The sequence below is a fragment of the Chanodichthys erythropterus genome, chromosome 9 (assembly GCF_024489055.1).
Source record: "Chanodichthys erythropterus isolate Z2021 chromosome 9, ASM2448905v1, whole genome shotgun sequence".
NCBI classification, from domain to species: domain Eukaryota; kingdom Metazoa; phylum Chordata; class Actinopteri; order Cypriniformes; family Xenocyprididae; genus Chanodichthys; species Chanodichthys erythropterus.
Window position 1 is genome coordinate 718,104 of NC_090229.1, and position 23,061 is coordinate 741,164.

The following is a 23,061-nucleotide window of genomic DNA, read 5'->3' on the forward strand; positions in this document are numbered from 1 at the left end:
TATGTTATGTGTATGCCAGGTTAGAGATGTGTTTTTAGTCTAGATTTAAACTGACAGAGTGTGCCTGCTTTCCTAACAAGGTAAGGAAGACTGTTCCTGAGTTTGGGTGCTAAATAGGAAAAGGATCTACTACTGCCTGCAGTTGATTTTGATATTCTAGGTATTATCAACTGGCCAGAATTTTGAGATCACAATAGACGTGAAGGACTATGTTATAATGTGTTAAGAGCTCTCTGAGGAGTTAAAAAAGTAATTAACAAGATTTTAAAATGTATGTTGTCACAGACACCTTGGCACCTAGTTATGTTGTTGGGTGAGCTGGGTTTGCTGGTTTATTCATTAGATATAATGAATAATTGTGTGTCTGATTGGTCCAGCTGCTACACTCGAAATGTGGCTTTTATACAGTAAAATCTGATTTTAGACAGTATACAAATGTCAAACAGGATTTATCACTTACACTGTTGCATAAAGCACAATCTGTGATTTTATGATCTGTGATTTGTGCCGCAAAAATGAACGTTTGTGCTGGTTTGGTGTTCGAGATATTGAGCATTATTTTTTTGGTCATGTGACATCATTCTCCACCCCATGTTGTTCAAATCACTGTAGACCGATGCAGTTCGTTTGTGCTAGATTGTGTAAAGCACCATCACTTCAAATTATACTAGAATTATACTTGAAATTAGACCTCTGAGTAATACTGAAAATATTACTATAAATTTATTGCAGCATCTCCCCCTTTCCCTTTCAGTTTAGACTCATGTTTATAACTGTAATCTTGGGGGGTAGACTCATTTAAAGTAATGTAATCAACTGGTGTCAGCCAGGTTTCTGTCAAACACATTGTATCTAGGTTAAAGGTCCCGTTTTTCGTGTTTTTTTGAAGCTTTGATTGTGTTTATAGTGTGCAATATAACATGTGTTCATGTTTCACGTGTAAAAAAACACAGTATTTTTCACATAATTTACTTATCTGTATACCGCTGTTTCCACTGTCATAAAAACGGGCTGATGACTTCCTTGTTCTATGAAGTCCCTCCTTCAGAAATACGTAACGAGTTCTGATTGTGCCAGCGGTTCCTGTGTTGTGATTCGACAGTTCTGAGCGCACCGTGCCCGGAAAAGTCACGCCTCTTACCATAACGTGGAGATGCATGCGCTCAGTGTTATTGTAAACATGTCTTTAATTTGACCCTATCAATTTGAGCCGGAATCAGACCCGGTGATTGGACTGCGGGATGAAAATAACAGCATTTTGACGACATGGCGACAAACACACTCTACAAACGCAACTCTTGTGTATTCCTCTGGGCGGAGGTTAGTCAAAAAACTGTTTTAGTGACGTCATTAAAGAAGGAAGTAGAGGGATGTAGTCCAAACTGGCTGTTCGATGTAGGCGACTTCTGTTAAATAAAATATCTCGCTTGGCATTGAACTTTGAGCTTTAAAATTTTACAGATTTTATTTATACTCTAACAACAACATTACACACTAACTAAAGTTTGAAACATGGGATCACGAAGAACGGGACCTTTAAGATCTGTGATCAGATTTGTTGAACATCAGTTGAATTTTTACCCTTAAATGGGTTTGGGAGTTTTTTGTATTTACTAATTTGGGGAACAGACACAGCCTCACAGAGACTTGAGGGTGAACTGTTTTAATTCAAGCCTGTAAGCAACCACCCAGAATGAGTGATGGGCGATATAGCTATAAAAATAAAGAAAAAGTTGGCACACCCCAGCTACAAAAGTATAAAAGACTTTTTTTTTTTAATGTTCTCACAAATATGTGACATTTCTGATGAAGAACCATATGTATCGATGTATCGACGATTATAGCTATAAAAAATATATATATATTTATCAGTATTTTTCCAAATTTTGACAATGTTTGATATACAGTATATCTTGATATTTTTGCATTTGATCTAAAAAATGTAATATGATGATTTGATGATCTGGATAGAACAGTTATTGCTGTAAATTATATACAAATTCTTTACTGCAAAATTAAGTTAAATAATCTAGACATAGACACTAATATTCCCAAAATTATTGCAGTATCATCACTGATGGATTGCCCAGCCTACCCAGAATACCTTAGCATCTGCATAGCAATGCTTTGCCACTAGCTTTGCATAAGCTAGTATCACTTACTTTTTCTTTAGGAAATATCAGTTTTTTTCTTTCCTCTTTGGTTCATTTTTAGGTCACTCCTTGACACAGTTTGTGCGCCACTGTGCTGACCACTTCCTGAACAGCGAGCATAAGGAGATTCGCATGGAGGCAGCGCGTACCTGCTCACGTCTGCTCACCCCCTCCATTCACCTGATTAGTGGCCACGGACACGTGGTCAGTCAAACCGCTGTGCAGGTGGTGGCTGATGTTCTCAGCAAGTTACTGGTGGTTGGCATCACTGACCCAGGTGGGAGACACAGCTGTTTAAATGTATTTTAGCTTATAGATTATGTATATACACATATCTGTGTGCAAGTAAGTTTATTCTCATACAAATGGAATTGTATACATCCATAAATTGAATTAAAAAGTTTTGCATAGTGGAGATTCTACTTCAGAAATAGAATTACATAAGTTTTAGCGAGTATAGTTTAATGCATAGAATCTTTTTTCTGTTTATAGTAAGCCCCCCAAAAATAAAGATATACTTTTTATTTCTTAATGATCACTATTACAAGTCATGAATCTGAGAATGATTTTGTCAGCTATATGTAATGAAGAAAGGACTCCTACTTAAAGCTGCAGTCCGTAACTTTTTTTGGTTAAAAATTATTCAAAATCAATTTTTGAGCAAGTACATAACCAGCCAGTGTTCAGTAATCTCATTATCTTAGCTCGATTTACAACGGTAAGCTTGTAATAATGTTTTAAAATAAGAGCGACCTGGTGGATTTCCGCGGGAAATTTGAGCATGCAGCGGTTCATCTGTGCATCATTATGTCACGTCCGTAAACAGAAAGGAAGGAGTCCCGTCCAGGCTAGTCGGTTTTATCATGTCAGGATGCTGCTTGTAGCAGATCATTTATAGCCTTTTCTCACAGCAGCTGAAATAATTAAACTTATAATTTTGATGGTGGATTGTAATCCAGAAAGGTCCAAATGACAATCATCAGTGACAACTGGAGATTCACCCGTAGTCAAAAAGCAAAAGACTTTGGATTGTGGAGTGGCTACAGAAATTGAAATCTACAGGTAACGCTAATATACACTAATTACACATAGTCACGTAATGCTGTTGTTGTTAACATTAACAATTTGAGAACAAAGTATAACAGTAGTAATAATTTGCACGGTTTGGCATGATCCGAGCTAAGCGATCGTTAAATTTAATCATCATTGACAGCGCAATTTATTGTAGGCCTAATGCTTTTTTCCTTGGTTGGTCAGAACAAAAGTGGCAGACATGTTACTTACTTGTTCAGATGATATTTTCCAGTGAAAATTCTTATATTGGTCATACTTTCATGCGTAGAATCTGTGATTCTGAAGTGCAGTATCCACACCGGTGCGGTGACTGACAGAAACATTAGATTCATCCGCACTGACGAGCTGTGCCGAGGCACAACGCACGTACAGATAACTATTCTGCATATGACTGCAATTGCAGGCGACAAAGAGGAAAAATCGTGGACTGCAGCTTTAAATTTTTACTTCAACATACTCACTTGTTGATCAAAAAAAAATTCCTTTGCACCAGAAGTGTTTAATTTAGTTTTAATAACTTAAGGAGGGTGTAGTCATTTTTCCAATACGTTTTATTCCTTTTAATAAGAAACTCTTATTTTCCTGATCAATATTGACATGCTTTTTTTGGTAATTGATCAACCAGATTTTTAATGTGTCTATATGAAGAGAAATTGCTGAATTGTGAGTTCAAAGGGGGTGTACTCATTTACACTGTGCACTGTATATGTGGCTTTCTCTCAGACCCTGATATTCGATACTGTGTGCTGGCCTCTCTGGACGAACGCTTCGATGCCCACCTGGCACAAGCAGAGAACCTCCAGGCTCTGTTTGTGGCCCTTAATGATGAAGTGTTTGAGATTCGTGAACTGGCGATCTGCACTATCGGCCGTCTTAGCAGTATGAACCCGGCCTTTGTCATGCCCTTCCTGCGCAAGATGCTCATTCAGGTATTTACAGTTTTCACAGCACATGGCTTTATTTGAAATGGCATCCTACCATACTACTCATGCTACTCTTATATATTTACAAATTTCAGTGCTCCTGACTAACATATGGGAGTGTTGGTGCTGGTGCAACCACCAAGTTGTACAGATGGTAGCAAAAACAGCTGATTTGTTAACATCAGCATTAAAAAATTAAAGATATAACTAATAATAATAATAGTGATATTGTTAGTATTGTATTACAGTGTATTACAAGTGAAGTTAACAATAAAATGTCTTATTTTGTCTCATTTCACATTCAAAAGTAAACCACTGATTCCGTCATTTACTAGGTACTACTGGGTAATGTTAGTAGAATAGCAGACATCACAGTTATGTCACTGCAGTTGTGCACACATTGTGGTGGCAGAAGAACAATAGTAACAAATAGAGGAAAACGGGCAAAATCCATAGAATAAGAGAAAAGGGTCTTGTGCCTTTGGATGTCAGAATTGAAATGGAAAAAAAGAATTTTTAAAGAATACTGTCATCAAAGATGCCCTTTGAAGTTAAACGAAGACGTTTATGGTTGCAAGCCATTAAATGGATAGACTGTACTGATGAAACTCCACTGTTAAAGCATAAATAAACAGTAGATCTACATAATATTCGCATATGCAGGTCATAGGGGGTAGGGGTGTGACGAGACAGGTAGCTCACGAGACGAGACAAGACTTGAGATTGAGTTCACGAGAACGAGACGACAAGATTTTTACACACTATTTTTAAGAAATCCTCAGTGGCGAAATGCATGACTAGAAAAAATATTCTGCAGGTGCATTTGAAATGTTTTAACTAATCATCTTAATGAATGTCATTTCAGTTCTACTTTCTGAGTATGAATTATCATTTGCAGTAAAAGACAACAATACTCAAGTACTGTAAAAGGTTTTGCCACTAACTCGACTGACTGGCTTCTCTTCTGTATGATTTCAGTCTCTTTAGGCCTTACTGTACATGATTTATGAGCTTCTACAACTTTTGACCTCCTAACTGAACTCCTTTTCACAAACTGATCATAGAAATAAAAACATTATAAGTAAAAATGGTAACACTTTACAATAAGGTCTCATTTATTAACATTAATGTATTAACCAACATCAACTAACAATGAGCAATATTTTTGCTACAGTATTTATTAATCTTTGTTAGTTCATGATAGTTCACAGTGCATTAACTAATGTTAACAAATGAAACCTTATTGTTTGTGCTTAAGATTAAGAGAAAATCGCACTCTCTCAATATTCAAAGTGCAAATAAGACCAAATTTTTCTTTGATACAGAGCTAAGAGTTGGTTACAACTAGACTGCCCAGCCTAAAATAGCTTTCATATTGAGAGATATTTACATGCATCAGGGAGCCGCTTTCAAAATGCAGGGTATTGAAATCATGTTTGAATGTGCGCTTGCGTTTACTTTCACTTTCGCGATCACGCGTACTCTGCAAATATGGAGCGTCGGCGACCGTTACCCCACTGAATTAAATGTTTTTTATTTAAATACAAAGCAAAATGACAGTGGAGGTGTAATGTAAATGTAGCGGTGGCATATTCTTTCCTAATCATCCTAATACTCTGTCATGGCAACATCACGAGACTACTTTTCGCCTCGACGAGATCTCGTCACACCCCTAATAGGGGGCAATAATGTATTAGCCTTACAGTTACAGCATGAACTAATATTTAAACCTATAACTAGGGATGCGCTTGTGTGCTTTTTCTTGTACTCATTAAAATGCTCTAATAGCAAAAACCGCTAGCACGCAGTGTGTGTACAGTGCAGTTTTTGTGTCCAGACAAAGAAACAGAACAAACAGATATGGAGATATCAGAGATTAAAGATGTCTAGACTCTGTGCAGTAAATGTATCTAATTAACAGAATATTAAGCATAAATTCAATATTTACAACTGTATAGCTTCTGAGCACAAGCTGATAAGTGAAGCACACAAAGTGGACTGAGTGTACAGTGGCGTAGAAGTGCTAGCATGTTGAGCACACATGCCTTTCTCACAGACATCGCTGAAAAGTTTGTAGTTCGGTCGAATATGTCAATAGCAAAGAAAGTAAAAAACAATGCACCTATTAACATTACTTGACAGTAAGGAGAGAGAGACTTCTTTTGCATGCGCTTGATTGCTGATCGCTCACTCAGCACACACAGCAGTTGGAAAACTAAATCTTATAAGTAGCCACCAGAAAAACACGAACTGTTACATGATTTATGTGTAACACGTGGTTCCCTACATTATTACAGGAAAACATCATTAGATTACTGTGCCGCTGCACAGAGCAGCTCTAAAAGTGCTCTAAAAGGCTCTAAAATATGATAGAGCAATAGAATGAACAGAACAGTAACAGTAGCTCGTACAACACATTTTAACAGGCAAATTAAGCATGCAAATAACAAAATGAAATATCTATTTGATAAATGAATTAAGCCAACTAATATGATTCATTCTTTTAGTTTCTCTAACCATATTTAAATTATTTAAAAAATATAATTTAATTATTTAAATTATTATATTTAAATATATTTAAATTATATTAGAAAATTACAAATGTAATAAAAATACAGGTATCTGCACTCTATATCAGCAAGTACTAGAGAAAATATCGAAATACAAAGAAAATATCGGTAACACTTTAGAATACTGATCCTTCATTAATGAATAACTACACAGGACTTCAGTAGTTACTTGAGAGTCATCATGTTTCTCACTTTAGAATACTGATCCAAATAATTAGTAATTCCTTCTTAAGGATTTGGTAGTACTTCAGTCATTACTAGTGGGTTACCAAGGCCTTAACTTTAGTATTAATTATACATTATGCATTATTCACATTAATTATGAACATGTCTATAGTGGTTTTTAGTAGTTCTCTGGGAGGAATGAAAAAACAGTAGTTACTGATTAGTTAATAGTGAACTACCTCCTTCAACTGAGCACTATTACTTACTAATTCATTCATCAGAGTTTATTGTTAGTTAATAGTAGTTACTAGAGTGTTAATAATGCATTACTCATTTGTTCCTGTGTAGTTATTCATTAATGAAGGATCAGTATTCTAAAGTGTTACCAAAATATCAATATCAGACACATTCTGGAGAAAGTGGTATCGGTGCATCCCTACCTATAACATTTTACATAGAAAACATTTAAACCTCTAACATTTTTTTTTTATCTCACAATTCTGACTTTTTTCATCACAGTTGTGATTTCATATCTCTAAATTTGGACTTTTTAAATAAGACAGAATTGTGGGATGTAGAATAGGCAGAATATGGAATTTAAATCTAGAGTTTAGAATTAGAATTATTAACTTGTAATTGCAAGAAAAAAAGTCAGAATTGTGAGATATAAACTTAAAATGACCTTTTTTATTCTTTTATTTGCATGGCTTTTATAGACTGCCAGTGCAGAACTGTCATTTTTGTCAGCGTGGAGTTGACAAAATCACAGTTTATCTGTGCAAAAACCACATAACTCAAACTCAGATCTCCCATATCAGATTTCCTGCCACCAGGTAGGCTCTGCCCTCAAAACAGGTTATCGCTGTTTGAAAACCCAAATGGTCACTAAAATTCAGTTGTGCAGGTTTAAGCAGTTCCCTTGTGCTTAGGAATTGTAAATATCAGATTTTACATTGAATGCTTGTGACTGAATAAAATAATCACATAGCTGAATGTTTTTGAAAGGTTTTATTTATTTATTTTACTTTATTTGGATTAATAATTGGCTCAAAAAGAGGAGTGACACTTTACCTTTGCAAGTATGGCTGTACTTTCACAGTTTGCCTGCTTGTTGCTTAGCAGATTTTGCAAACAGCCACTGCAAGGATTTGTCAAGTCACCTTTATTTATATAGCATTATGTTTCTTCCCAGTAATAAACAGGAAAATAATGATCAATGATGCAATCTTCATTAAATGCTGCATTTACATATGGTTGTACTCATTTGTAGTAATCATTTAGGGTTTTTCAAACTGGAGAGTGGTTTGATATCTCGAGTCACACCGACATTATAAAGGGTCGCAAAATGTGAACATTTAGTTACAATCTGCAGTTCTGAGTATTTAGTATGAATAATGTGCATTGTAAGCAAGTTTTCCGCACACATGGGATACCCTGATGACCTTCTACATTTAACAAAACATACAGCAGAGCGTACCAGACAGAATACTGTATCCTACAATGTACTCAACATGACCTTCCAAATCATAATTTTCAGAATGCCAAAGGTCTGTTTTTATTTCAAAATAGGTGTGCACATCCAAAACCCAGAACTGGGCTCATGTGCAGTACAAAAAAAGAAAAGGTTTTTGGATACTTTGATAAGTTTTGCCAGTTTTACCCACCACCGTTGTGGTTTTCTTTTTTTCCTCCCACAATTGCAATGTTATTTCTCACAATTTAAAGGGTTGTCATCTTTCTTTTTTTTTTCTAGATATCGCGCTGATTAGCAATTATCTGATGCTCTGATATTTGTAATTGTAATTTAATGTTATTTAAATATAACTCACTTGAAAAGACAATGTTTAGTTCAAATTTGTACTTGCATATCTGTGATTGTAGACTGGATAAAAATATGCATGAAATAAGACAATAGTTGCATTACTCATGTTTTTGTAATTGAGTTACATTTTCAACTTGCTCAGTTGAGTAATATTTATGTACACCTGCAGAAAGTGCATGAAATTGGAGTTAATAGATTTTCATAATCCTTTAATTAAATATTTGTCAATTATTATTTTTTATTCATATTATATTGTGAATAGACTATATTGTTTTCTCAAAATAATGACATTAAACATGGAGTATAAACTGTTAATTCTATGTTAAATAGTTCTATATAATGTATATTATACATATTATTATATATTATACATTATATATAATGTAAAATATAAACCGAGGCACATTTAAAAATTGATTCAAGACTTGAAGTGGCCAAGAGCAGTCTGATATGGCCTAGCTGCTGTGTGTTGAGCTACAGCAGGCCTCGAGGGCCAGAGTTGAGAACCCCTGAGCTACAGTTTGTGGTACCATGAGCTATCTGGTGGATTTTGAATCCACATGATCAGATTCAGATGGAATGGGTGCATCGGAAGATACTTCTTTAATCAACATAAAAGTAATGGCTCAGGGGTTTTCCACAACATAGACATGCATTTTTGGGGGGCCTGCAAGAAGGGCAATTTTTACAAACCTAAAATTATATAATTTTGTTTCTTAAACACAGAGGTATCCTAGTAACCCAGGCCTACCCTAGTAGGGTAAGCTTTGGGTTTATAGGTACTTCAGTACAGACACTTCTGCAGTACTGTATCTAAATTTTGTGTAAAAATGTCTTCAGTCTTGGCAGTCCAATAAAAATGAGTTAAATAGAGATGTTAAAGATTATGGGATACAGTACTAAACACAGTGTTCTCTTTTGTATATTGCACTTTTGGCCAAATGTAGTAGGTTATAATAAACTTAATACTGTTCCCAGTATACGTACTCATGCTATACACTGCAGAATTGATAAGAAGAGTTGTAGCCATTCTTTGCTATGACTTTACTTCATCTCAGTTACCAACAGATGGCAGTCATTAAATGTTTTTCTGCTGAAATAGCAGCTGTTTTGTCACCATAGCTCTAGTCAGCCTTGTCTGACTCTGTTTTCCCTGGCATCTCAACAAATTCACTTAACTGTTGACTAGCAACCTATACAGATGTTTTATTGCTTGAAAACCTTTAATGTTAACTGTGCTACTATTACTGCCCTCTCATTAGAAGAGTTCTTGTTTTATTTGTTTTTATTATAATATAATACATTCTTTGTTTAGATCAAATATTAATTGTTGTTTTGTCACACATCTGTTATGAATGTGTCTATACAGTAATTACACAATTGAATAATGTCAAACTGGGTACTGTTCAATGCAATAAAACTCTGTCCAGATCCTGACCGAGCTGGAACATAGCGGTGTGGGCCGAAACAAAGAGCAAAGTGCCCGAATGTTGGGTCACTTGGTGTCTAATGCCCCTAGACTCATCCGCCCATACATGGAGCCCATTCTCAAGGTACAGTCTCATCCTTTTGTCCTCTGCATGTGTTTTTTCGGGTTGGTGTCAAATGTGTTGTAAACTTTTGTAACAGGAAGTTTATTTGTTTGTACATGGAAAATATCAATAATAATTTGTACAGTTGTGATTTGAGGAATGTTAGTGTTCCTAATTTTAATCATGTTCATTTCAGAATGAGGACTTTCACGGTTTAATCCACTACATGAATTTAAGAATCAATATTTATTTTCTTAAAGTGCCCTGTAAATAATGTTTTAACTTGTTTTTAAAACATTTGTAAAACTAGATAAACACACTGTGTTTCCTGTGTTTTTTTTTTTTTTCACCCAGACTTTTCAAGAGAAAAATGTGTTTAATATGGTGGGCATATAATGTAGGATTGGGCAGTAATGTTTTGTGAAGTGGGACTTAGTAAAGGATTAATTACTGACATGTTCATGTGACAATGTGTAGTTAAAGATTTTTTTTTCTAACAGTTTTGTTGCTATTAATAGTACTAAAAAACACATATGTAGCTTGAGCGTAACTATTGAGGTGAATTTTAAATTCATTTTGATTCCCATATCTAATATCTTGCCAGTCTATTTTCTAGATGTAGATTGTGATGTTCTTGAAGTGTGACTAAATGTTTGTAATGCATTTTTCCAATTTTGTGCTTCACACAGGCCCTCATCTTGAAGCTGAAAGATCCTGATCCAAACCCTGCAGTCATTATCAGTGTATTAGCTACCATTGGAGAACTTGCCCAGGTAATAAGGTTACACAGACTAGTCGACTTTAATGCTCTGGCATGTAGGGCATTCATGGAGATAATGAAAATATCTGAAGACTGTTAGGAAAATGAATGTTAAAAATAGAAATATGACATGAAAACCTGTCTATGAAAACATGAAAACATGATTAGAACAGTATTATATTGATTATGATGCAACAATATTATTAATAAGGAAGCATCTAAAATGAATAGCTGCCTGAGGTGGAGTGACTTTATGCCAATAAACTGAAGCCCGTTCTATGACACATCCTATGATATTAATCAGATAACTCAGATACATAATATATACGTAACATTACAACTTGTATTAGCACAAAAGGATGCAAATGCCAGTGAACTTTAAGTTATGCGCTATAGCGAGAGTGAGAGAGAGGAAGAGTAAGAGAGAGCTCGCACTGTGATGCACTTTCACAACAGCGCGCTGAAACACGGGCAAGGACAGAATTTACTGTAGATTTCTATAAAGTTATTATTATATTGCCATGTTATGGCAGATCTGTGCGTTATTTTAATTCCATTATTAAGTGATTTCATAAATTACCTGTGCGTTTTCGAAGCCATGCGAATTATGCCATTGAATAAATATGACGAAAAAGCACTGCTGCATTATTATAACATCAGTATTTTTATTTTTTTAAAAGAAACATCTAAAAGCAATATGACCGTCTCAAATAACTCAGTCAATATCGGGCATTGCATTTGAGCATGAAACTAAACACTGATATGCAGCGCATTCAGCATCTTAATAAATGTTGATATCCCGACCCAACACATCCTATAGTAGATTAACCAGACGTAGCTATTACAACTTTCATCTGCAAAAGGTTTGCGAATGCAAATGTGAGCTTGACCGAAAGTATAACTCTGATTGCGCTTTAAAAAGTGTCATAAATACTTAATCTGTGAGAAATAAAATGACCCAAAGACAAAAGAGCTGATAAAAATAAGCTGTTATGTAGGAGCAATGTAGGAGCGCTGTGTCATATGCCATAGCTGTGCACAAGGCAACTCGCGTTCCAGTCTCAGCTTGAAGTTCAGGCTTATTTGTTTATTAATGATGTCATCAGTGACTAGTCGATGTCTACTCGACTTTATTCACGTAAGTCATTCAACCCCTACCAGGTAATGGATCATTCCATTTTCTAGCATGATTTTTTGACATCATCTACAGTAACTTTAAAAAACTTTAAAAAACTTCCTACTCAGTGCTGCACAATATTTAGGAAACATTCAGGAGAATGGACATTGTAGCTCTGTGAAGGAGAGGAAGTTGAGAAGACAAACATACAGACCGAATGCTTGTGGACACTGAGTAAGAAGAGGTAGCTGAGGTTGGAGAAACGGGATAAGTGTAAAAGCAAACTGTTTTTTCCAAAGCAGATAAATGGTGATGTTAGATGTGATCACTACGGTTGATGTTAAACAATGAACTAGAGCCACCTGGATGATTCACATTCAAAATTACATTATGCTCAAAATATAGTCTTTCAACCCTGAAAGCTCATTTATTTTGTTCAGTTGAAATGATGTTAAGCTTGTCCATTTTTTAAAAAAATATGTACCAGGTGAGTGGACTGGAGATGAGGAAATGGATGGATGAGCTGTTCCCCATCATTATGGACATGCTGCAGGACTCATCTTCATTAGCCAAGCGACAGGTTTGCTAATTCCCATGTTAAACTTAAGGCCCATTGTTATGCATTTTCTTTTTTCATTCGGTAGTGTGATCCAAGATTTGGCAGTTTCATTAACCTCAGTGAGATTGGACCAAATTCAGCAAATAGATTTTGTATGTTTGGAATGTTATACAGTATGTCAAGGATTTATTGTTCATTTATTGAAGCTAACCTGCAAAAATGACCCAGGAGTCATCCTGGTTTAGATGTCACAACTTTTAGGTCATTAACATATGACCACCAACATTTATATATCAAGACCTGCTCAGTTTTCTTAAAAACCTGGTCCATACAGAAGAGCAACAGTGCTACCTATAGTTACCTGGTGCTTGGAGGACAGCCAATTGTAATGAAAAACAAATGTAATTTCCAGCTAAATCCGTCCTCACAGCTCTAAAATGTAAAACGATATTATAGGTTGATCAAAGTGTATTTGGGTAAAGACATGGTTTGAATGGAAGATGTTTACAGTGTAGCTTTAATATCCTTTGCTTTTGATCTCAATCTGGGGGTAAGCTTATGCTGTTCTTAACAGAAAAAAACTATTTTCTGTTAATGCACATCTATTTTCTTGCCTCTGAAGCAGTTTGGTTTTTGCCCTTTGCAAAGCGTTGAGGGTAATTAAAGGCACTTTCCCTTCTCCATAACAACAATGGAAACATTCTGACATACTTGCATACTTCAATAATATTTGGAGGCAGTATAGAGTGACGCTTTGAGTCTGAAAGGTTTTATAGTCCTGTTATGAGGTGCAGTCAGATGTCTTCAACGTTTACAAAACTTTACACAAGGCTTTCATTCTTGGTGTGATGCTGTGAGATTCTGCTTTAGCAATCAGGAGAGTTGTAGAGTTTGGATGATTTAGGTTAGTTTTAGGTTGCTCAAGGTTCACAGAAGCTCATGTAACTAAATACTTTACCTTCTTTGACTGTGTCTGGGGCTTTATTTGTCTTTTTAGATCAATGTTAAAAAATCGTTTTCTCAATAAAACAGTTTAAAAGTGCACTCAGTAATATATCCATATTGAAAAAAAAGAAAGAAATGTATAGTGCTTTTGTTTCAGTAGGTTTAAAATCATGTATACCCACATGATAAAGACTCCAGTCCTGCCAGTAGATTAATATAAAAATTTTAATTTGCAAGTAGCAGGTAACCTCATGAAGACAAGCTTATTGAGATCAGATGATCAGCTGAATACAGCTCACTTCATCTCAGTAACCGATCTAACAATAGTTGTTTTCTTTCACCTATTTTTATGAGCATTTTGAGCTATTTTATAAAAAAATGCTGCATGGAACACCAAGAATTCGAAAAATGTGCATTAAAGACTTGCACAACATCTCAAATGTTGGTTTGATCATTCTGAAATGCCTGAGCAAAAGTCTGTCATCAAAATGATTTGGTGTAATTCCCTCCTAAAAGTGTCACATGATTACATTCCCAACACTAGGCATCTGAATGCAAGATAACATGACAGCATTTATTGCGTTTCAACTATATGCTCTGAGGCACAAGTAATTTATGATGTAGGGGGTGAAAAAAGCCACAGTGGCTTCACTGATTGCAGCAACTTCAAATTTTTATTGCAGATATTTTGCACCATTTTCCCAGGAAGTGACGATTTTGTTCTCTTGAACAAATGGGATAGAAATGGTGCTTTATTTGCAAATGTTTAATGTGATATTCTAATTTTGTGCATAATTTACATCCGCAGCTTTGGATGGAAGATTTGAATGGTTGTATCCGCACCACTACGTGTCAGCATAAGTCCAAAATGACCTCAATATTAGTGAACCCAAAACAATTTTTGCAGCATCCGAAATCCCATACTGTCTGAGTAGCTACTACATTTGACGAAGACCAAGCTTTGCAAGCTTAAATGTTCTATATAGTATGAATGTTAAATGAAATCAAGATGTAGTACATCCAACATGTGGCTTTGTCATGTGATCTACAATGTCAGTTCCCTCATGGGATATTAAAGTGTCTATTGGATGCGCACTTAGGAATCTTGACGGAAGTATTAGGCTATTCTGGTACTTTTCCCCCTACTGTTTTATAAATACTATTAATTTGGACATACTACTCATTCCGGACATACGTACTGCTTTTCACCTACTGTGTAGTAGGGAAGTAGACATATTTGGACACACGGATTGAGTGCACTTTTAATATTGCTACACAGAGCTGACCAATGTAACTAAAAAATATTTGGATATTTTTCATTTTTTTGATGATATTTATTATCTTGATATTTATGCATTTGTTCTAAAATTGTTTACTTTTTTCTTTCTCAGAGAAACCTTAATTTCAATAAATTAATTGTTGCAGAATTGCTTCAAGATATTTAATGTATTGAGAAATAATGGTAAAATCTAGTAAAAATATAATGTTTTCCACTGATTTATATTCAACAGTATAACTTTCTCATACATTTCTAATTCACTGTCAGAAAACACTGGAAAAGGATAGTGAAGCTAATCTAATGATGCAGCATTTAGAAATTTTAAAGACCAAATACAAAACCTATGAAAATATCATCCTGATGTTCATCCTGAGCAGCCTGCAAAGGAGAGAGAGGGGAGAGAGAGAGAGAGAGAGAGAGAGAGAGAGAGAGAGAGAGAGAGAGAGAGAGAGAGAGAGAGAGAGAGAGAGAGAGAGAGAGAGAGAGAGAGAGAGAGAGAGAGAGAGAGAGAGAGAGAGAGAGAGAGAGAGAGACAACACATAACATGCTCAACAAATACTATCACTCTCCCCAAGTCACACACATATTACAAATACGTCCACTGGACGTAACAATGATGATGTTGCTTTATTCTATATAGCCAAACACCTATCATGGATATTTGGTAATCATAAATAAAATGAACAATAACACACTATTGTCTTCTGTCCCACCAGGTGGCACTTTGGACTTTGGGTCAACAAGTAGCCAGTACTGGGTATGTGGTGGAGCCATACAGGAAGTACCCATCTCTACTAGAGGTGCTACTCAACTTCCTGAAGACAGAACAGAACCAGGGGATTAGGAGAGAGGTAGTGATTTCTATTCCTGTCATTGAATGCAATGTTAAATGAATTTGGGTACAACATAGGAAATTCCACCTCAGGTCAAGGTTTAGTTATTTTAATTTTTTTTTCTTTTCTTTTTTTTCTAGCAATGATCTATTCAGTGATCATTGCTAAAAAAAGAAGAAAGAAAACTAAAATAAAAAGGAAGAAAATTTGTTTAATAAATTAAAACTAAAACAAATAAGAATGGATAACAGGGTTACACATTTAGCATAAATTAAACAATTACTCATTAGGGCTAGATAGTTTGGGACAAAATGTTGATTTGTAGTTTTTGATAAACTGATGTTTTTCCATTAATATTTTTTTTAGCTTGATGAATGCAGTCAACATAGTTTGTATAAAAATTAAGAAAATTGAATTAGACTCTTTACTTTTTTAATGAGGGTATTTATGCTTTAACAGGGATGTACGCAAAATATGGGGCACAGCTAAAAATTAATTTTGGTAAATCATTAATTTGTTACTATAAATTGGATTAGAAAAGATCTTAAATTATGACACTGTTGTGTGATAATTGATAATTGTGTAATACAAGAGTATACATTAAAGGTGCAATATGTAATTTTTTCTGTCCGCTAGAGGTCGCTAGAGGCCTCTTCAAAAAGCTTGATGACGCCAAGTTTGAGCACGGAATCTTGGGACATGTGGTCTTCACCTAATAGCCAGTGGAAAACAATTGGGATAGGACTCGGGAAGAAATCATGTTCATGGATGCGATTATTAATGTTACTGTAGTATGAAGCAGAGCAGGACCGAGTGGTGTTGGAGCTGAACGAGGCCGCTGGAGCGATTGCGCAACACACACCTCACGAGCAGCGGAACTTTTAATTTGCCACAGTTGCCGCTTCTGCTTACGTTTTTAGGGTCAAGCGTATGAGGTATCACAGCTCTGTTTAACATATTACATACATTTGAGTGTGTTAAAAATTATGTTATAACATTACTCTGTGCGTTCACTCGGTGGCTGCTGTGAGACACTTGTTGCACACTGCAGTAAGCTAGAAATTTTTAGATTTTAGAATATCATATTAAATGCTGGATGGCCAATGTTGATAAATGGCATGCAATTAATTTTAAAAACATTGTATGAAGGAGAAAATTCTGTATTGCTGTTACTAAAAATAAAGCTGCATCTGCTATGTTAGCTACTTGACAAAATAGTGTTTTTCTCTGGGGCATGGTAAAGCATGGTACTCGCAAAAAATCAAGAAAATTAGATTTGAACAATAAGACTAAACATGTTGAGCTATATAACAATAATTAGTTTTCTGTCTATAAATATATCAAAACAGTTGTTGTTTTGTCTATTAAAACATGTAAATATTAAATCTTCTTTGGTGTTTCCATGGTTTCTACAATATAAAACCGAAAACCCAGGGTCACACGGGTATGACGCAATTGACAGGCGACTCCTCACACGTCCCGGAGCCTTGGTTAAAATTGCAATTTTCTTACGATTTACAAATAGTTGTAAACCTTTGGAATATTTTAAGTATTGTAAGTGAACAAAATATATAACACTGGTCTAGTGGTTTTTGGATATTTTACTGCAAAATTCTTATATATTGCACCTTTAATTTGATGTGCTTGAAAATAGCTACTTGTCATCTGTTATATTTATGTTAGATAATATTTTTTTTTCTTACATATTTAACAGTTTTCTTTCCAGAGAACATGGAATTTGCTTTAAAAAATTGATGGGACTTGTACCCTAGAATATTAAGCCATTTCCATTTTTAAGTTGAAGTTGTGCTGCTTTCCCTTTTGCTAGGCTATACGTGTGTTAGGTCTGCTTGGAGCTCTGGATCCCTACAAACACAAGGTGAATATCGGTATGATTGACCAGTCTCGCGATGCTTCAGCTGTTAGCCTCTCAGAGTCCAAGTCCAGCCAGGATTCAGGTGATCAGATGCACCCATAGCTCGTTTGAGCATGCACGTCTAGACACAGTGGGCTCTAAGCACGCTAATGTTCACATCAAGTTCACATCAACACAATTAATCACAGATGCATAGAAAAGGCCATCCATCCAACACACACATTCTCCAGAGCAAACAGAGCATATCTGCATACACAGATTTATCTTTCCAGAAACACAGCCAGTATTGCTGGGTAGCGTGCTCACAGATTTGTATGGACATTTCATCCTTATATTGATGACTGTCTTTGTAGATTTTTTTTTTTTTTCAATTCTGAGTACAATAAAGTCTTTTAAAGGTCTGATTAAAGTATATCAAATTACAAGTTGTTTTCCACTCATATCATTCTTTTCCTCATTTCATATGCATGTGCTCAAAAACCAGAACAAACAGTTCTCAGCTATCAGATAAAGACGTTTCTTCTCCCTCTGAACACAGTGTACAACATGTTCACTATTTCTCAATTCCAGAACCTTAATGGAATGTTCCCTCAATACAAGTTATAACAGCATTTCTGGCATAATGTGCCAAAAAATAATTTAGTAATTCTCTTCAGCTTGTTTCTCTCCATCATTCTGATGCTATTTTACTTTGGCTCTAGAGTCACATACATTTAGCTGTACTAGTCACATGACATTTGAGACCGATTGGCTTAAAAATGTTCTGTGGTTCCATGAGCAAAGATTGAAGATTTGAGTGGGCTGTTAGTATTACAGCTCCTCATGGCAAATGTTTGGCCTCATTAGTTGTTCTCCTAGTATCAGTCCACCAACTCAGACTTTCATCTCCTGTTGTGCAGAGAGAATAAATAGTTTTAACAGCAGGACCTCATAAAGAAGCATGCAGCAGGAAGTGTGGATATCTCTCGAGTGATGCATTAGAATAAAGTAAAGGTCACCGTCTGGGGCAGCTCTGTCTGGGTCTGTACTTTTTCTCCAGTTTCACTTCAAGAAAAATATTCTCATAGGCAGAGAACTGCCTGCTGACCCTCTTATTGTAATAACAGAGCAATAGGAAGGTGAGCTCAGTGAATGGTGGCAGGAAGAAAGTTTATACACGGCTGTCAGGATCTTGAATAATTTTTGTCAGTAGCTTATGTAGAAGACTTTCATTACTAATATTATATTTGTCACAAAATATTTTTTATTTTATTATACACATGAAATGCTTAAAGGTGCCCTAGAATGTTTTTTCACAAGATATAATATAAGTCTAAGGTGTCCTCTGAATGTGTCTGTGAAGTTTCAGCTCAAAATACCCCATAGATTTTTTTAAATTAATTTTTTTAACTGCCTATTTTGGAGCATCATTAAATATGCGCCGATTCAGGCTGCGGCCCCTTTAAATCCTCGCGACCCCCGAGCTCGCGACTATAAAACAGTGCATAAACAAAGTTCACACAGCTAATATAACCCTCAAATGGATCTTTACAAAATGTTCGTCATGCATGCTGCATGCATGCATCGGTTCATGTGAGTATAGTATTTATTTGGATGTTTACATTTGATTCTGAATGAGTTTGAAGCTGTGCTCCGTGGCTAAAGCTAACATTACACACTGTTGGAGAGATTTATAAAAAATGAAGATGTGTTTGTGCATTATACAGACTGCAAGTGTTTAAAAATGAAAATAGCGACGGCTCCGTGAATATAGTAATAAACAATAGTAACTTTAACCACATTTAACAGTACATTAGCTACATGCTAACGAAACATTTAGAAAGACAATTTACAAATATCACTAAAAATATCATGATATCATGGATCATGTCAGTTATTATTGCTCCATCTGCCATTTTTTGCTATTGTCCTTGCTTGCTTACCTAGTCTGATGATTCAGCTGTGCACAGATCCAGACGTTAATACTGCATGCCCTTTTCTAATGCCTTGAACATGGGCTGGCATATGCAAATATTGGGGGCATACATATTAATGATCCCGACTGTTACGTAACAGTTGGTGTTATGTTGAGATTCGCCTGTTCTTCGGAGGTCTTTTAAACAAATGAGATTTACATAAGGAGGAGGAAACAATGGTGTTTGAGACTCACTGTATGTCATTTCCATGTACTGAACTCTTGTTATTCAACTATGCCAAGGTAAATTCAATTTTCAATTCTAGGGCACCATATTCTTCATGCAAAATATAATGGCCTTTGTCACTAACCCATACCCCCTGCAGCGACCACCCTGACTTTCACATCTAACATTTTGGATGTTGTTATTCTCAACAGCTGACTACAGTACCAGTGAGATGTTGGTCAACATGGGCAACCTGCCACTAGATGAGTTTTACCCAGCAGTTGCCATAGTGACTTTGATGCGTATCCTACGTGACCCATCACTGTCCAATCACCACACCATGGTGGTGCAGGCCGTCACCTTCATTTTCAAATCGCTTGGCCTGAAATGTGTGCAGTTCCTGCCTCAGGTTATGCCCACCTTTCTCAACGTCATCAGAGTGTGTGATGCCAGCATCAGAGAGGTACAATTCTGTAAATGAAAATTGCTGAACTTTTTCAGTGCATTGAGTTTCTGTTGAGCTTTCTGGACACTTTTGAGCTTTCTTTTGTTTATGAGGTAATGTTTTCTATTAAAAAATAAAATAGAATTGAAGATATTTTATTCAAATTAAGATATTTTTGATGACAGAATGCTGTCAGATTTCCTTCCATAGACTGCCTTTGCAACTACCACTTTGACACTTCAAAAACTTGTTGAGAATGTCAGCTCTGTTTCATCTGGCTTTAAACTAGTTTAAATTACGAGGCATTGGATTTGTGGATTGTATGGGAGAACTCTGCACCGAACTTGAGCACTTCTCACTGGATCTCACAGCACTCTTTAGTAGTCGCGTGATTGAGTTGGTCACTGAGTAAATGCATTCGCTCTAAGCTCTTTCTGCGGTGTGTTTTGAGCTGAGCTGATAAATGTTCCATGTGGCACATGGTGCATTTGCCATCTGATGAATCGTGATTCATGAGCTTAGGCTACCCCTGAAATTATCTTGGTTGCCCATCCCAAAAGCATACAGGGTCATTAGTTTAATGCAATACATGAAGTTCTAGGGTCTTTAAAAAATCGGTACAGCAAAAATGCTCAAACTGTGGATTTTGTGTCCTGCCCCAATGGCATTAAGGTCCATACAGTAAGTGCTGTCTGTCGTGACATATAGATGGCGAGCATATGCTAAATGGTATAAGTAACAAGATTAAGATACTAGTAACTTTATATTTATAGAGAACAACTTTGAGATTTCTGCAGCTTTGACAGGATTCATTAAGTTGGTCTTCCTAACTTGGGACAGGACAAATAAATAACTTTGAAAATTCATTGCACTGGTCATGTTGCCAAGCTTGCCCCATAGCCCTTGACTGACATTTCAGGGGAACATCTTATTTTAATTTGATTCATCATTTGCATTGTCAGTTTTAGCATTTGATTTGCAATTTGGGATGTCGATTTAAGCATTTGATTTATCATATATATTTTTATTATTTAATTATGACAGGGTTATAGATCGATAATGAAATATCATACACAATGTATTTCATTTTATTTTATAAAACATATAGTTGATGCTTAAGTAAATTAGGAAATTAAATTGCATTTAACATTTTATTTATAATTTGAGCTGTGATTTTGAGAATTTAAGTGTTTATTATTTGATCATTTGATTTAATTAGAATTTTTTTAGGAAAAAAATTCCACACTTGGAATAGTTCTTTAACTTGAACTTGACATCAAATCAACATGTACAGTAGCCTACTTCTGATTTTGGAATTTTTTTTAGCAATTAAGTTTTGGTTGTACCTATCCTGTTATCTTTTTCTCTGTGCATCTTTCTCTAATTTTAATCTCTGATTTTTTTTTTTTTTCTTCAGTTCCTTTTTCAGCAGATGGGGATGGTTGTGTGCTTCGTCAAGATACACATCCGGCCATACATGGATGATATCTTCACGCTAATCCGGGTAAGAGATTCATTCACACATCTTACCGCTGAAACAAACTATTAGGCCTCAAAAATATGCACTTAATACTAGGGATGCACTGACACCATCGGTATCAGGCCTGATACTATGCTCTTGTAAATGCTCCAATACCAAAAACTGATACCACACAGCATGTGTACAGTACAGTGTTGTGTCCAGACAAAGAAACACAGACAACAGAACAAACAGAGAGATAAAGATTAAAAATGTCTATAAAGTAAATGTATCTAATTAATAGAATATTAAGAATAAATTCAATATTTACACCTGTATAGCTGCTGTGTACATGCTGATAAGTGAAGGATGCTAAGTGGATTGAGCGCACAGCGGCATAGATGCGAGTGTGTCGACACATACCTTTCTCACAGACATCACTGAAAAGTTTGTTGTTCGGTCTTTGCTATATGCCAGTAGCAAAGAAATAAAGCGATGCACCTATCACTAATGTTACATGCTGGTAAGGACAGAGAGAGAGAGAGAGCAGTTCTGTTGCATGTGCTTGATTTGCTGATCACTCACTCAACACACACGTGTCAGTTGTATTAGAACTAAAAACTCTTGAATTTGCATATGTCATGTGAATTGAAGATCAGATTTGTATTCTTTTTGTGAAGACACATTTATGTGGAAAAGTGTAAATTAAACCATTTTAGCGGATGGCTATCTGATCAGTAAAAACACATAAAGTGTCAGTAGGCCCCTAAAGTCTTTGACACTTTTTCCTTTTGTGCCTGTCTTAGTACTCAACAAGTAGAGAATATTGGATGCCTTATGAAGTACTTGATTCACTCTTTCCATTCACATCATTATAACTCCCAATTCCACATTTTTTTCACTGCTATTCAGCATCGCTGTTGAACTTGCAGTGCCACAGTGCAAAAATAATTTTGCATTTGGTAATTTATTTATTTTAATTAGTTTGTGAATTTGTTAATTGTGTGTAATGCAAAATAACATAATAAATATTAATATACAGTCAAACCAAAATTTATTCAGACACCTTGAACATTTCATTCATTATTATAGTTTATTCACTATAGTTTAAAAAAAAATGGTAATAAAATATGACAAGATCTCAGAGTTAAACTGTGTCAGAAAAAATGAATCTTAATTATGTCAGATAACACTTAAGCAAAACATGGTCAGGTCAAAGTGTCTGAATCATTTTTGGTACCAAATTTTTTTATCAATTTTACTGGTAGTCCACTGTATGAAGAATTTTTGGGTATAATATGTCACAGTTTACTTTATTTTGCTATCCTCACTTACATAAATGAACTCTAGTGTCCTGCACCCACTAGTAAAACAGTGTAAAACAAATATAAAAAATTATATCTAGTGTCTGAATAATTTTTGGTTTGAC

At 35.5% G+C, this 23,061-nt stretch overlaps 1 protein-coding gene across 4 annotated transcripts in view; it reads left to right on the forward strand.

Moving 5' to 3' along the window:
* Positions 1-23,061, forward strand: part of mtor (mechanistic target of rapamycin kinase) — a 344,442-nt gene that overhangs the window by 53,021 nt on the left and 268,360 nt on the right. For all 4 annotated transcript variants that reach the window (XM_067394176.1, XM_067394175.1, XM_067394174.1 and 1 more), the window contains 9 exons: positions 2,215-2,430; positions 3,951-4,156; positions 10,138-10,260; positions 10,929-11,012; positions 12,604-12,696; positions 15,616-15,750; positions 17,561-17,690; positions 19,941-20,191; positions 21,591-21,677. In XM_067394176.1, the coding sequence (XP_067250277.1) occupies positions 2,215-2,430; positions 3,951-4,156; positions 10,138-10,260; positions 10,929-11,012; positions 12,604-12,696; positions 15,616-15,750; positions 17,561-17,690; positions 19,941-20,191; positions 21,591-21,677 (1,325 nt within the window). The remainder of the gene's footprint in view (positions 1-2,214; positions 2,431-3,950; positions 4,157-10,137; positions 10,261-10,928; positions 11,013-12,603; positions 12,697-15,615; positions 15,751-17,560; positions 17,691-19,940; positions 20,192-21,590; positions 21,678-23,061) is intronic.